Below are 14,615 nucleotides of genomic sequence, written 5' to 3'. Positions count from 1 at the left end.
GACACATTTTTTAAGGTTTTTTGAGTCAGGACTTGCACTTAGACACGTTTTTAATCCATATTCTAAAAATTAAACTCATTTTCTGATAATTCAAGTCTTTTCAACAATGATTATCTTGTAGATAAATACTCCAAAAAGTCTTGATTATCCACAATTTTGTTGTTATCTGATTATCCTCTTTTATTCCCATACAAGCAAGCCTATTTTTGACACTCATTAGCAACCAATCACAAAATTATTTAATTAATTTTAATTGTCTAGCCAATCAGAATTAATTTAAATTAATCGTGCGTGGTTGGTTCTATCCAAACAAAATGCATGCAGACCGTGCAAACTTGATCATGCTATATCTTTCAATCCGACGGTCTGATTTGGAAATTGGGCATACCACCGTGATTATTAGAATTTCAAGATCATTTTTATGATATGCAATGAATGAATTAATGCATGTAATGCAATCATGAATTTTGGGTATATGAATGGTCATTCTAGCCATCTTCCAAAATTAAATTACGGGTGCAAAATCGAGTATCTATAGCATTATACAAGAAATGGCAAGGGTAATGCTTCTCAACAAGGATATCCCTCAAAAGTTTTGGGGTGAAGCCATGAACATATCATGTCATATTGGGAATAGAATCTTCTTTCGAGCGGGTACCAAGAAAACATCTTATGAGATTGTGAGAGACTGCCAAACTTGGTGCCTCTCAAAAAAAGAGAGATTTTGGAGTCGCCACTTATTTTTTATACAAAAAAAAAAAAAAAAAAACTCAATTTAAATATACATGACTGACTTATTTCATTTCATTGATTTAGTAAAAAATTGCATATTTGATAAATTGAAAATTACATGGCTTTGGATCCTAGTTACAAACTACCAAAAATACATGCCTTTTTGTCCTAGTTACAATCTACCCAAAAAAAAAAAAAAAAGACAAAGATAAAGCCTAGGTCTACCTATCCAAATACTCTAAATTTGGAGGTTAGATTATGAAATAGGAAGGTGTTAGGCACCCATTCCGCCCAGCCAGAGTCTGGTTTTCTAGACTCTTGTGACCAATATACCCTTTATGCATGACATGAATGATATGTTGCACACATGAAAAAAAAAAAAAAAAAAAAAAAAAAAAAAAAACTAAATCACACAAGTTTATTTATGAATGCATCCTCTTCTTTGTAAAAATAAAAAATTCAAATCTATGTTGTAAAAAAAAAAACAAAAAAAAAATTGAATTTGGTTTAGAAAAATTAGATTTGTTTTTGAGAACTTAAAAAAAATGGTTTTTTGAAGAGAAAAATTCAGATCTATGCTTATTAAAGAAAACAAAATCTTTTGATTTGAAAATATATCTGATCTGTTTTTTAAGAACTGAGAAAAAAAAGGATTTTGATTTGTAAAAGATCAGATCTGTTTTGTGATAATAAAAAAAAAAAAAATCAGATTTGTTTTTATATGTGTAAAAAAATATGAAAAAGATTTCTTGAGAAGAGGATTTCATTCATGAAATAAATTTATGCTATGTGTACTAAATAAAACAAACACAACCATTCATGATCCTTTTTTTTTTTTTTTTTTTTTTTCAAAATCTACTATGTTAAAAAATTTAGATCTACATCTAATGAAAACGTAGATCAGTTTTTAATTTGAAAAAAAAAATTTCAGATTTGCATCTAATGAAGATACTGATCAGTTTTTAATTTAAGAAAAGTTCAGATCTACATCTAAGGAAGATGCATATCCATTTTTTATTTAGAAAAATTCATATCTGCATCTAAGGAAGATGTAGATCCGTTTTTGATTTAAGAAAAATTTAGATCTGCATCTAAGGAAGATGCAAATCCATTTTTGATTTAAGAAAAGAATTGATAACATGCAGATTTTGAAACTAAGAGAGAGATCATAACAATAAAAAAAAGAATCAGGAACATATTTTAACAAAATAAGTTAACAATTCATGATATGCATATTTGACACAACTACACTAAAATAAATAATGCATCATCACAACAAGAGCAATATAAAAAAAAAAAAAAGGTTAATAAGAAACAACCTCTTGCATGGAGCACTCTACTTCTTGAGAGGATATTTTAGAGTTCAAAGAAATTTATGCAATTATCTTTGAAACCTAAAAACCCTAGCTTGAGAGAATATCAAAATGGGGATCAGAAATATGAGAAAGTGTCTCTCTTGAGAGCATAAAAGAGTGTGCTGAATTTTGAGATCCAGTTTCCATTTAAACACTAATTATCAACCAATCACAAAATTATTTAATTAGTTTTAATTGTTTAACCAATCAAAATTAATTTAAATTAACCATGCGTGGTCGACTCTACCTAGACATAATGCATGCTGATCATGCAAACTTGATCATGTGATATCTTTCGATCCATGGAGCACTCTTCTTCTTGAGAGGATATGTTAGGGTTCAAAGAAATTTATGCAATCATCTTTGAAACCTAAAAACCCTAGCTTGAGAGAATATCAAAATGGGGATCGGAAATATGAGAAATGTAAGGGTATGAGAAAGTGTCTCTCTTGAGAGCATAAAAGTGTGTGCGCTGAATTTTAAGATCCAGTCTCTATTTATAGAGGCTGGAAGACTCCAAAAAATAGCTTAGATGATTAAAATGCGAATCTGAACGCATCCTTCTGTGAGTAAGTCGAAAATGATGTGCCTTATCATCACCTGAAGAGAGTTAGGCCTTAGCCCTTAAAGGTGCCATTTGGAACCTTGATAGTGCCGATTGGCACTCCAAAAGTGCCAAATGTTACTCTTGGGTGCTGATTGCACTTTTGTGTTTGGGTGCATTTTGGACACCTTTTTTAGGTTTTCTTGAGCCAGGCTTTGCACTTGGACGTGTTTTCAATTCATATTCTAAGATTTTTATCTCTTTTTTGGATAATTCAGGTCTTTTCAATAACAATTATCTTGTAGATAAATACTCTAAAACAAATCTTGATAAAGTTCAAATTATCCACAATTTTATTGTTATCCAATTATCCCTTTTTTGCCTATGCAAGCAATCCTATTTTAAACACTAATTATCAACCAATCACAAAATTATTTAATTAATTTTAATTGTTTAACCAATCAAAATTAATTTAAATTAACCATGCGTGGTCGACTCTACCTAGACACAATGCATGCTAATCGTGCAAACTTGATCATGTGATATCTTTCGATCCGACAGTCTAATTTGGAAACCAGACATACTATCATGACCGTTAGAATCTCAAGATCATTTTTATGATATGCAATGAATTAATTAATTCATGTAATGCAATCATGATTTTTGGGATACATGGATGGTCATTCCAGTCATCTTCCTTGATTAAATCATGGGTGCAAAATCGAGTGTCCATAGAATGCCCTTCATTAACAGAGCTTGGAAAGCGAATGTCAATGTAAAACAAAGACACTGATTTTAGCGGCCATGATAATTGAGTTTGAATTTTCAAAGATTTCCTAGCCCTCAAACCTAAAACTTTGGATCATAGAACTAGTACCTTGCCTTTTAATAAAAATGAAACTACTTGACCTAACTGATAGCTGATGAACTTAGGAAATGATTCTTGACAATTGATGTGACCAAGAGGCTTGTCAATCCTGATCTTGATGAAAGAACTATCTGCGACCAAGGGGCTTTTCAACCCTGATCTTGATAATGGAGTTGTCTACGACCAAAGAGCTTTTGAACCTTGGTCTTAACAAAAGGTAATTGTCTATGACCAAGGGGCTTTTCAACCTCGATCTTGATGAAAGAACTATCTGTGATCTTGATCTTGACGAAGGAACTGTCTGTGACCTCAATCTAGAGGAAGGAATTGTCTGCAACCTCGATCTTGATGAAGGAATTGTCTGTGACCTTGATCTTGATGAAGGAACTGTCTGCGACCTCGATCTTGACGAAGGTACTGTCTGCGACCTCGATCTTGATGAAGGAATTGTCTACAACCTCGATCTTGACGAAGGAACTGTCTGCAACCTTGATCTTGATGAAAGGTCTGTCTGTGAACAAGGTGCTTTTCAACCTCGATCTTGACGAAACGTTTGTCTGTGACTAAGGGGCTTTTCAGCCTCAATCTTGACAAAGGAACTGTCTATGACCAAGGGGCTTTTCAATCTCGAATTTGATGAAGGAACTGTCTGCAACCAAAGGGCTTTTCAACCCTGATCTTGATAATGGAGTTGTTTGCGACCAAGGGGCTTTTCAATCTTGATCTTGACAAAGGAACTGTCTACGACAAAGGGGCTTTTCAACCTTGATCTTGACGAAGGAATTGTTTGCGACCTTGATCTTGGCGAAGGAACTGTCTGCGACTAAGGGGCTTTTCAACCTCGATCTTGACGAAAGCTAATCATGGGGCTTTTCAACCTTGAAACCGGAGCTGGAATGTTGATTAAAGGGCTTTTTAACTTTGACCTAGCCTGTTACCTACAAAAGTTAAAATTTGGAATTAGACTTTAACTGATTAGTGTTTTGTTGTTCCCTGGCTTTCTTGAAATGTGTGATTTTCATTTGTCCCTTCTTGATTTGAACTTTTTATTTTTATCAAGAAAACTTTGATTTTTGTAGTTCTTTGAAAAAGATTTGATCTTTAAAACTTGAAACTTGGAATTTGAGACTTGAACTTTTGAAATTTGAAATTTTGAGATTGAGACTTTGAAATTTTGCAACTTGAAATTTTGAACATGAGGTTTTGAAATTGAATTTTAAAATTTTGAAACTTGAAATTTGAAAGATTGTAAACTTGAAATTTTGAAACTTGAGATTGGAGATTTGAAACTTGAGATCTTGAAAGATTTGAGATTTGAAAATTGAAATTGGAAATTTTGAAAGTTTGAAACTTTGAAAATTGAAACTTTGGAATTTTGAGACTTGAGATTTTGGATTGAAATTTGGAACTTGAAATTTGAAATTTTAAAATTTTTGCAACTTTGGATTGAAAATTTTGAGATTTGGGATTTGAAAATTTGAAACTTGGGAATGAAAATTTTGAATTGAAAATTTGGGATTTGAAAATTTTAGACTTTGAACTTGAATCTTTTATCGTTAATCCGCTCCAAGAATATTTTTCTCTTCTTTTTTTTAGAATTGATTTTTGATTTTTTAGAAGAAGAAAATAAAATAAGGAAATTTTTTTTTTGGGAGTTGACTAAGTCAACTTGACTCAGCAACGCAGCTGAAACTTAAGTGTAAGGGCCGAATTTTGGCCCCCCATTTGTCTTATCTCTCTTTTCTTCTTTATTACTTCCTCCTTCATCACCTTTCTTCTACCATTAAAACTATTCATCTTCTTCCTCCACTTGATTTTCCTTCTTCTCCTCACCATTTCTTCTCCAAAAAAACTCTTTTCTAAGCTTCTCATCCTTCCTTCACTCATCTCCCTCAATATTTTCTTAGATCCTTGTGTTCTTGAGCACTTTTGCCACACACCCATTTTTTTGTGAAACCCATTTTCAAATCCATCTTTTCTTTGCACCAACATGTCTTCTTCTTCCTTTGGATCCTCTTTTCTTACTTTTCACAGCAAGAATTATGATCAAACATTTGATTGGAATGATGAGGAAGGGCTCCTTCAAGACCCCAAGATCCAAGCTCCATGTTCTCACATGGACATCAAGGTGAGTTTTTCTTTGGTTTCTTTGTTTTGAAAAATGTTGTTTCATGCTTCATCAAAAGTTTGATGGTGAGACATTGTCATTTTGTTGTGTGTTCTTATAGGAATTTGGGGCATTATATGGTTGATCATGTTGTAATGTTGGCTTTTGAGCATTTTTTGAAGTGTTGTATTTTTTGTCATGGTGTAATTTAAGCAATGTTGATGGCTTATGGAACTTTTGGTAACGTTGGCAATTTGTGATGTTGTTGGATGAATTTTGTCTTGGATTTTGGGGGCATTGGCATTGTGAAAAATTTGTGTTGTAAGCTTGCATGAACATATTCATGATAAATGTGGGAAATTTTGTAGGCATGTGTAAATTTATTTCATGGACATGTCAAAATTTTGTGGGTATAAGTATGTATAAACTTTTGGGTATGGAAAATTTTCATGGATATGGAAGAATTTTTATGGGCATGAAATTTTGGTTATGGAAAATTTTTGTTGGGTATGTGATGTTGGATCATGGAAAATTTTGTGGTTATGATTTTGGATATGTGGTAATTTATTTGTGCATGGACATGGACATGTGGAAATTTTTTTTTTTTTTTTTTTTTTTTTTATGGTTATCTTGGTCATGTAGGAATTTTTTCTTCATTGCTATTTTGGACATGTAGGAAATTTTTTGATTGTGTATGGTTATGGGAAAAATTTGGTAGTTGTGTATGGACATGTGAAAAAAATTTTATTGCGGTATAATTTTTGGTGGGGGAATTGATTTTGAATTTTTTTTTTTTGTGGGAATTTTTAGGCATGTGATTTTGGTCATGGAAAATTTTTTGGACATGTGATTTTGGTCATGGAATAATGGGCTAAATTTTTATGTTGCAGAGCCTCAAGAGTCGAGGTAGTCTACAAATGTTGAAGAGCATATGGGAAGCATTGTCTCCTACCATCAAGAATATCATCAATGATGCAGGCTTTGGTACTTTCTTTGAAGCTTTACTAAATCAAGAGACTCATGAATACAAGGACCTCCAGCTACTCCTTGCTTTGTTAGAACGCTTCTAGGACACCACATGTACCTTCCATTTTCCAGGCATTGGTGAGGTAATGTTGACATCTTACGACTTTTCCGTCATCAGCGGCTTGAAGTTGGGTGGTGAGAGAATCCGTGTCCATGACTCCCTTTCTTCAAATGAAATCAAGAAACTTCTAGGTGTAATGCCTTCCAAAATGAGGAGTAAAAATGTTCATTTCTTGTGGCTATGTGAGAACATTACCAAATGTGATACTGTGGCAAGGGGTACCCGCATGTTCATGCTTCTTTTCATTGGGACTTTCTTGTGCCCAGATTTAGGCAGTACAGTGAATCTACGTTATTTATGGAGCTTGAGAAACATTGAGCAAATCAAGAATTATGACTGGGGTGGTATGGCTTATGCTACCCTTTTGCATATCATGACTCAGCTTTCTAAGTGTAGCCTTTCAAGCCTGGGTGGGGCTACATTTGTATGGCAGGTGAGGTTTGGAATTTTTGGCTGTGTGGGTTTTGAAAGTTATTTTGGCTATGTTGTAATGGTGATTTTAGGTTTGAATGTATGAATACTTTAGAGTTGGCCCTTAAGTTCGGGAGGAGGTTAATGGCATTTTTCCAAGATTTCTCTATTAGTTGCCCAAACATCATTTGTCAATGCCCTCCAGGCGTTCTTTGGAAATTTGGCGCTTGGTGATTGACAACTTGACTACTGATGATGTGAGTCCTTTCCTTTGTGTGTGTGTGTGTGGGATCTTTGGTGCTTAGTGGTGGTTTGGTCATTTTCTCATTCTAGGTTCTGTTGTGATTTTTCAGATGTCTTTGAATCCTTGGGTTGGATATGAGGAGTATGTGGAGTGTGAGTGGGCTTTGGAGCTAAATAGCCGTCAGGTATTGTTTAAGTGTGGGCATGGAAGGTATTGGTATCTTGGTAATCAGGTGTTGCCTCAGGTTCAACATGAGTATCCTCCTACAACAATTCCAGTTCCTCCTTGTCCCTCCATCCAGTTGGCTGACCATCTAAATGATGAAGAAATTGGTTAGACCCGTGTTGGTTTTGTGGTTTCAGGAGTAGCAGGGACTTATTCTGAATTTATTCGAACTCATCGGCAAGGTTGCCTAGCTGACATATTAGTATTTGTCTTCCTTTCTGAAGTCAAATTTTCATCTTGCATATTCCTTTTCCATAATTCTACTTGGTGACAACATTTGAATGTTGGATTTTTAGACTCCATCTTCTGAAGGAGAGGAAGAAGAAGAAGATATTCCTTCTCCTTACCATGCTGGTAACTCTTCTAGTTCTTTCATGGAAACTTATTCCCATTTTCTGGCATGACAATATGAAGTGATGAATCCTGATGGAACATATAGTTCCATGCCTTTGAATAGGCCAGAGCACACACCAAACGTCCTTTGGCCTGATCCGCTGTGTTCTTGAATTTTTAATTCCTTATCTTTATCTCTTCTTGGTTTACTGAATGGCTCCTGATCTTGGAAGCAACTGATTTTGCCAGAAGAACTTTGGAGGACAGGATCAGAAATCTTGAACTTGAGAATTGTCAATATGATCCTCAATTTTATGCAAGTCAAGAGGGAAATACTGAAGGTGGTTCCTTTAAAGGTGGGTTGAGAAGGTCTTTTTGCAGGCGGACCTGAAGTCCCAATGATGTTTGATTTGTATTTTTAATTTTTCTTGCATAACAAAAGGAAGTGTTCCTTAGATAATCTTGTATTAACTTGCATGTTTAGCTCTTTGTCCTTGGAATTGCCTTGATCATGTAGAGACTTTAAATGAGACAAGTTTAGAATTCACCTGATGAGATCTTGTAGTACCAATTTAAACTTATCTTAATTTTATAGATGTCTCCTCACAAGAAAACCACTGCCAATAAACCTCATAAGCGTCAACGATACAAAGAGGATTGCTTCCGAGATAGAGATGCATCTGAGGCCTTCTTGGAGTATTATAGGGATGCAGTCATTATTGTAGGGAGAGAGGTGGATTTTAAGTCTCTTAAGGGCACTTTCATTCCTGAAGTGTTCAGAGACCGCACTTGGGCTCCTTCTTTCATAGGCTTAGTGGATGTGTATCATATCCTAATTCAGGAGTTTTTCTCAAATGCCATTATGGAAGGAGATCACCTAAATTGTTGGGTGAGAAGGAGGGAGTTCATTGTCTCAACCATGTCTATCTAGAACTTCCTACAGATCAAACCAGTAATCCCGAAGTCTCCTCTTCCTTATGACAAGAGGACAACATCAGTATCGGTAATAGCTCCGGATCTTAGGGGAGAACGGAAGAAACAATCCTTACTCACTACCAGCTTCTCTCTTGCTATGAGAACACTGGCCTATATCATGCTCTTCAACCTCTACCCAGTGAGGAATCTGACAACTCTCTCTCAACCACAAGCATTATTCCTTCATTACTTGTGCTAGAAGAAGGACATAGACATTTGTGCTCACATTTACCATCTCTTTACAAAGTTTGTCAGCAAGAAGAAGTCCCAGATGACTCAACCTTTCTCGAGATTGATCATGTCATGCAACATGAAAGGGTCAGAATTCCTTCTGATTTGCCAGTCATGAAGAGGGAAGACCAAATTTCTGCTCAAACGATGACGAGGAGCAAAGCTCATCTTCGTGGTCTTGAAGAGGGAGAAAAGAAAGTAGAATGTGAGGACACTGCTCATAAGGGTGGCAACACTGATGAAGATATTGACAACTTCACCCTTGGACATGAAGATATGGAAGCCTCACCCTTTCAGTCTTAGGAGCAACCGCAAGCTCAGCCTTAGGGAGAGCTATATGCACCTCCTCATGCCCCCAATCGCCTCGATCTTCTTCTTGATCGCCTAGATCACCTGCAGCAATCTTTCGATAAGCACTCAATCTACTCCACACGTTAGTTCACTTATCTTCAAAAGCAAATCACTACTCTCTCCACTCAGATTAAAGATTTGGCGAGCATGGATTAGCACCTTTGGCTATTTCAATAAAAAAAGGGGGAGTAGTATTTAGTTGAGGGGGAGTATATTTCGAAGGGGAGCAAAATTTTAAGACCTTTTTACTGCTCTTATAGTTTATTTACTTTGATATATTCATTTACATTGCTTTATTTTAAAGCTTTCAATACTTTAGTTTAAAACTCAGTTTATCTTTAGCACTTTGTGTATCTTGGTTTTTATAACCGTTTCTTGATGCTTTGAGTTATCTATTGCTTCTTGCTTTATTTTCTTTATTGCATCATGTGCTTGTTGGACATGCAATTAATTTTTGCACTGCTCTTAATTGCTCGCATGTCCAAATGATCATTTACTCGTTAAATGTTCATTGTGGTCATCTCTTAATGACTGTTCATGTTTGATCATGTTATGCTATAAGTTCATATATCTTTTGTTTTACTTGATCGCATTTTACTTGCTTTTTATACATGCCTTGTATTCTACTTGTCTCGTATTTAATGAAGCTAATTTGTTATGTGCAAGTGTTTCAGGATATAGGTGTATATAGTTCAAGTGCTTCACATGTTTTAGATTTAGGTGTGAGTGAATTTTGCCTCTATTCCCATACTCACGTTTTAAGTCTAGAGTCTTTTTAGGGGTTTTGTCATGAAATAGCCAAAGGGGGATATTGTAAAGTTGTGATTTAATGTTTTATGTTGGCTTTAATTTTTTTTCAAATTTGATTGTAATTCTGTTCAATCATTTCCCTATATTTTTGTGGGATTTAATGTAAGGGTTGTGTGAAAGTTTGGTGAAGAACTTGTGAAGATGAGGATTTCACAATTAGCTCGTGACTGGCTCACGATTGCTGACCCACGAAACAGGCCATGTGAAAAGCACATGCTAGAATTTAAAGAAACTTTGACAAATTGGATTTCGTGAGTCATTCACGACTCAGGCCAAGTCACGAATGACTCGCGAAACTCTTTGCCTGATTTTTTTTAGTGTTCCTTTTCTCATTCCTTTTCCAACTATATATAAATCCTCATTACCCACGAAATGTAAGAAGCAAAAGGAGTATTCACAAGAAACTTTTGAGAAAGAAAACCCTTACCAAACACTTAAGAGTTGGAGATTGTTTACCCACAATCCTCTACATCATTTCACTAGAGTTTCCATTTACTCCTACCTTTCCATCTACACATCTTTGAGAGGTCCTTGGCCCAAACACTTACCTCACCCATTGTTAGTGTTGAGAGAAGTTTTGGTGCCTATGAGAAGCATTGGAAGAAGCCATTGAGTGGTGGATGTAATTGGGTGGAATTGCGGGATCCGGATAACTAATGGAGACAAGACTCTGAGAAGTTTGTTGATAGCAGGAGTTTGGAAGGCTCAGGTACATTGGGTAGATTAGGCTTGGAGGGACTTTTTGATATTTGTGTACTCCAACTTATTCACTACTAGATTGATTTCGGCTTGGATGGCCGTGGAGAGATTTTTCGCTGAGTACTTTAGTTTCCTCTTTGATAACACGTCTCAGTGTTATCTTGTGTTTGTATCTCTCTTCCCTACTCTTTAAGCTTTATATTTATCGCTTATTGTACTTGCTTATGGGTTAGAGTAGTGTTACAGTTTATTGAACTTCATTTGCTCTTGTTCCACACTTAGATAAGTTAGAGTATAAGCAATTAAGTCGTAATTTAAAATTGGGGGTCTAAACAAGCATTAGTGTTTTCACACTAATTGAGCTTTCATAGGCTCAAGTCTAATTCTACTTTGTGTGCAAGTCAAATCTCCTACTTGTACTAGAAATTTATTAGTCTAGGATTTAGTCTACTATATCCATGTTATAGTTCATTGTAACACGGGTTTTGTATTACACTCTTATATAATAAAGATGTAGCTTTTAAGGGTTTTTCCTCTATGGACATAGGCCGTAAGAATGAACCACGTAACCCTCATGTTCTTGTATTCCAATTTTATGCTTCCCTTTTCCGCTTCTATTCAAGCATAGTCAACATAGAATATATCATAGCTAATATTTAACATGGTATCAAAGCCACCTTCTTGTGGCCATGGTTTTTTGTTCTTACGGTGTGTTTAAGAGCAATCTTTATCTTTCTTGGTGTTTCTTCAGTCAAAACTCTTTGGTTTCCCATTGCTACTGTCAAAACTCTTCGGTTCTTTGGTATAGTCATGCCACCGTTAGAAGGTCAACACTACAAGATCATGACCATTGCCTTCCTCAAACCACTGTCATAGAGTCAAACTTCATTCAAGGAATCTTTTCAACCTTATCAAATCTCAAGTTTTCATCAAGCTTCCATCTTGAATTTGAGAGGGGGTGTTAGAGATATATTAGCTCATTAGTATAGGCCCAAGCCTAATTTTACTTTGTATGCAAGCCAAGTCTCCTACTTGTATTAGAAGTCTATTAGTCTAGGGTTTAATCTACTATAAATACCAATGTTATGGTTTATTATAATACAGGTTTTGTACTATACTTTTATATAATAAAGATGTAGCCGTTAAAAGTTTCCTTCGTAGACGTAGGCCGTATGGCTAAATCACATAAGCCTATGTTTTTATGTTCCTATTTTATGCTTCCATTTTCCGCATCTCTTTAAACATATTCAACATGAAATATATCATAGTTAATATTTAACATTGTTTAATGGCATCAAGCGATTTCAGTGTTGAAGTGAAATATCTCATCCAGCAGTGGAGGTTTTAAGTCTTCGAAACGTGCTTATCTATTATAGACTAATGTTGCAAGGGAGCTCTATGCATCAAACTGGAAATTCTATCACTCATCACTCATCAGGTTGGAGAGAAACTTAGGATATAAATTAAGTGCTCTGTATAGATAATTAGAGACCAGGTCCTTCAATTTCAAAACTTATATGAGAGGGAAGTACATAGAGACAATCATAATTACTATAGAACACTAACTTAAGGCCTATTCCACATAGCCATACCAGTTCATAAACAATGACATAAGTAGAACCAAAACAAACAACCCAAGGTAGTTGTTACTTGTTACAAGGACGGTCTCCTCTTAAATATTATGTAGATACGATTTCTCAGTACGCAGCATAGAAAACTATCAATCTTATGCAGAGCAGGGCATGTAAGGATGACAGAAGAGAGAGAGCGTGCCAGGACGCGGAAACCATTGATCTTATCGCATCTGGAGTTGCTTGTAACTGGAATTCCCTGGGATTGTTACCTGAATTCTGCCACTATGATCATCAGTTTGCCTACTCTGAGTTTCCTTTGACTGGTAACCAACCTTTCTGCGGCGCTCATTATGTCCAGCCAAGCGTACGCGGCAGCTTCTTTTGGCTTCATCAAACTCTGATAGATCATGGAACCTATATGGTCCAATTACGAAAAGTTCTCAGATACCATCAAAGTTAAATTCACTGAAAGAGCATACGACATAGAAAAAAAAACAGCCTTGTCCTAGTTTTATAGAAGTGGTAAGTGCTAAATGAATTTATAGGCAAGGGACAAATGAAGCTTTAAGTTCAGCAGAGACAATAATATCTACAAGTAGAAAGTAACTAAAAATTCAAGCAATTTATGTTGATACTGTTGTTCGAATGCCATAACCCTTTATTTATTAAAGGTATTCTTTGAAAACTTCCTTTTAGAAAAAGTTCCTGTTACTGCAACTTGAACCTGTCTTATGTGGTAACTTTCTTTAATTGCATTGCCTCCAGTGTTGGAATTAGAGGGAAGCTCTTTCATTGAATTTAGGGCTCTCCACTACTTTTGGCGAACAAGTTAGCACATGAAATCTTCTTGCAAATGTCTAAGACGTTTTAGTATTTTAGCGTAATAGTTACATTGCGTAACATTGGGTCAAAATAAAGTATAGAAGAAATTCACATGTTTTAGGAATTATTTTTATTTTCTGTCGTTTTAGTATATGATGGAATACACATACATTTACATATAGAAGCCAAACTGGTGGTGGAAGTAATGCTAGGAATCACATTCCAAGTCTGCAAACATATTCAAAGGTTTAGAACTGAAAATTAGCTATATTGGGGTCTACAGGTCATTGTTGCCATACATCAAAAGTTTTGACTTGTTTGTTTTGGTGAAAAACTTCTAAATTATGCCGATAAAGTTAGTTCTTGAAGTATTCTTTGGAACAGAGAATTATTCGAAGCTTCATCTATATATGTGTGTGTGTGGGTGAGAGAGAGAGACGTTTTTAACCAAAAAGAAATAAAGGATGTAGCTTGAAAATTCTGGGAGAATGATCTAGGAAATTTTTTTTTTTTTTTTCACAGAGGCAAGAAAATTTTCCTTATTTACATATAGATTATGATCATCAAGTAAAAAGAAGCAGAGGCCGTGCTAGTTCTACAATATTAAAGAAACTTGAATCAGAAACAATGCTAAAAGAAGGTTTAGAGATCCTGGACCTGCTGCATTGCTGACAAAACCGTTGCCTCTGCCCTGCAACAATCACAACAGATGCCTTTGAATGAAGCTCACACACTTTATGACGGCGATGGTAACGCTTTGCATCAGTTAAATCAGCTCCACATTTCTCTGCCTGACAACACGGCGGTGACACCCCACCAGCACCACCACTAGTGCCTCTTTTACCAGAGAAAACAGCAACTGCTCTCTTTCTCTCATTATCTGCAAAGCTCATCATTTCACCACCTCCCTCTTCTTCATCCAAGTCATCATCTACATCTTCTTCGACTTCCTTGTAGACCTTCTCTTTGAAAGTTCGCTTGCCTTCAAAGCTCCTTGCTTCCATTGAGAAAGGTTGCAAGAAGAAGGTAGTGGTGGAGAGTAGTGGAGAAATGGGGTGGAACTTGGGAGTAATGTAGGTGAAGAAAGTGTAATAAAAAGGTGAAAAAGGTGAAGCAGGACCACAAGCTCCATTGTCTTGAGTGTGTCAGTATATGGTGGTGGAATAGTGAATAACAAGATGTTTATAAGCTAGTTTGGAGAACGGTAAGTTATGATTTGCTGATGTTGGAAAGGTTTGATGAGCCTA

General features: G+C 35.6%; 1 protein-coding gene across 1 annotated transcript; it reads right to left on the bottom strand.

Annotated features, from left to right (window-relative positions):
* Positions 1–12,449: 12,449 nt before the first annotated feature.
* On the bottom strand, positions 12,450–14,441 carry LOC126695044 (squamosa promoter-binding protein 1-like). The gene is made up of 2 exons (XM_050391652.1): positions 14,026–14,441; positions 12,450–12,960 (listed from the first exon to the last, which is right to left on the bottom strand). Exons 1-2 carry the CDS (start codon positions 14,370–14,372, stop codon positions 12,768–12,770), a joined length of 540 nt encoding a protein of 179 aa, XP_050247609.1. The 5' UTR covers positions 14,373–14,441; the 3' UTR covers positions 12,450–12,767.
* Positions 14,442–14,615: the final 174 nt, after the last annotated feature.

The sequence above is a fragment of the Quercus robur genome, chromosome 8, assembly GCF_932294415.1.
Source record: "Quercus robur chromosome 8, dhQueRobu3.1, whole genome shotgun sequence".
In the NCBI taxonomy this organism is placed as follows: Eukaryota; Viridiplantae; Streptophyta; class Magnoliopsida; order Fagales; family Fagaceae; genus Quercus; species Quercus robur.
The sequence above is the reverse complement of the archived record's forward strand: the minus strand, read 5'-3'. Positions and strand labels throughout refer to the sequence as shown.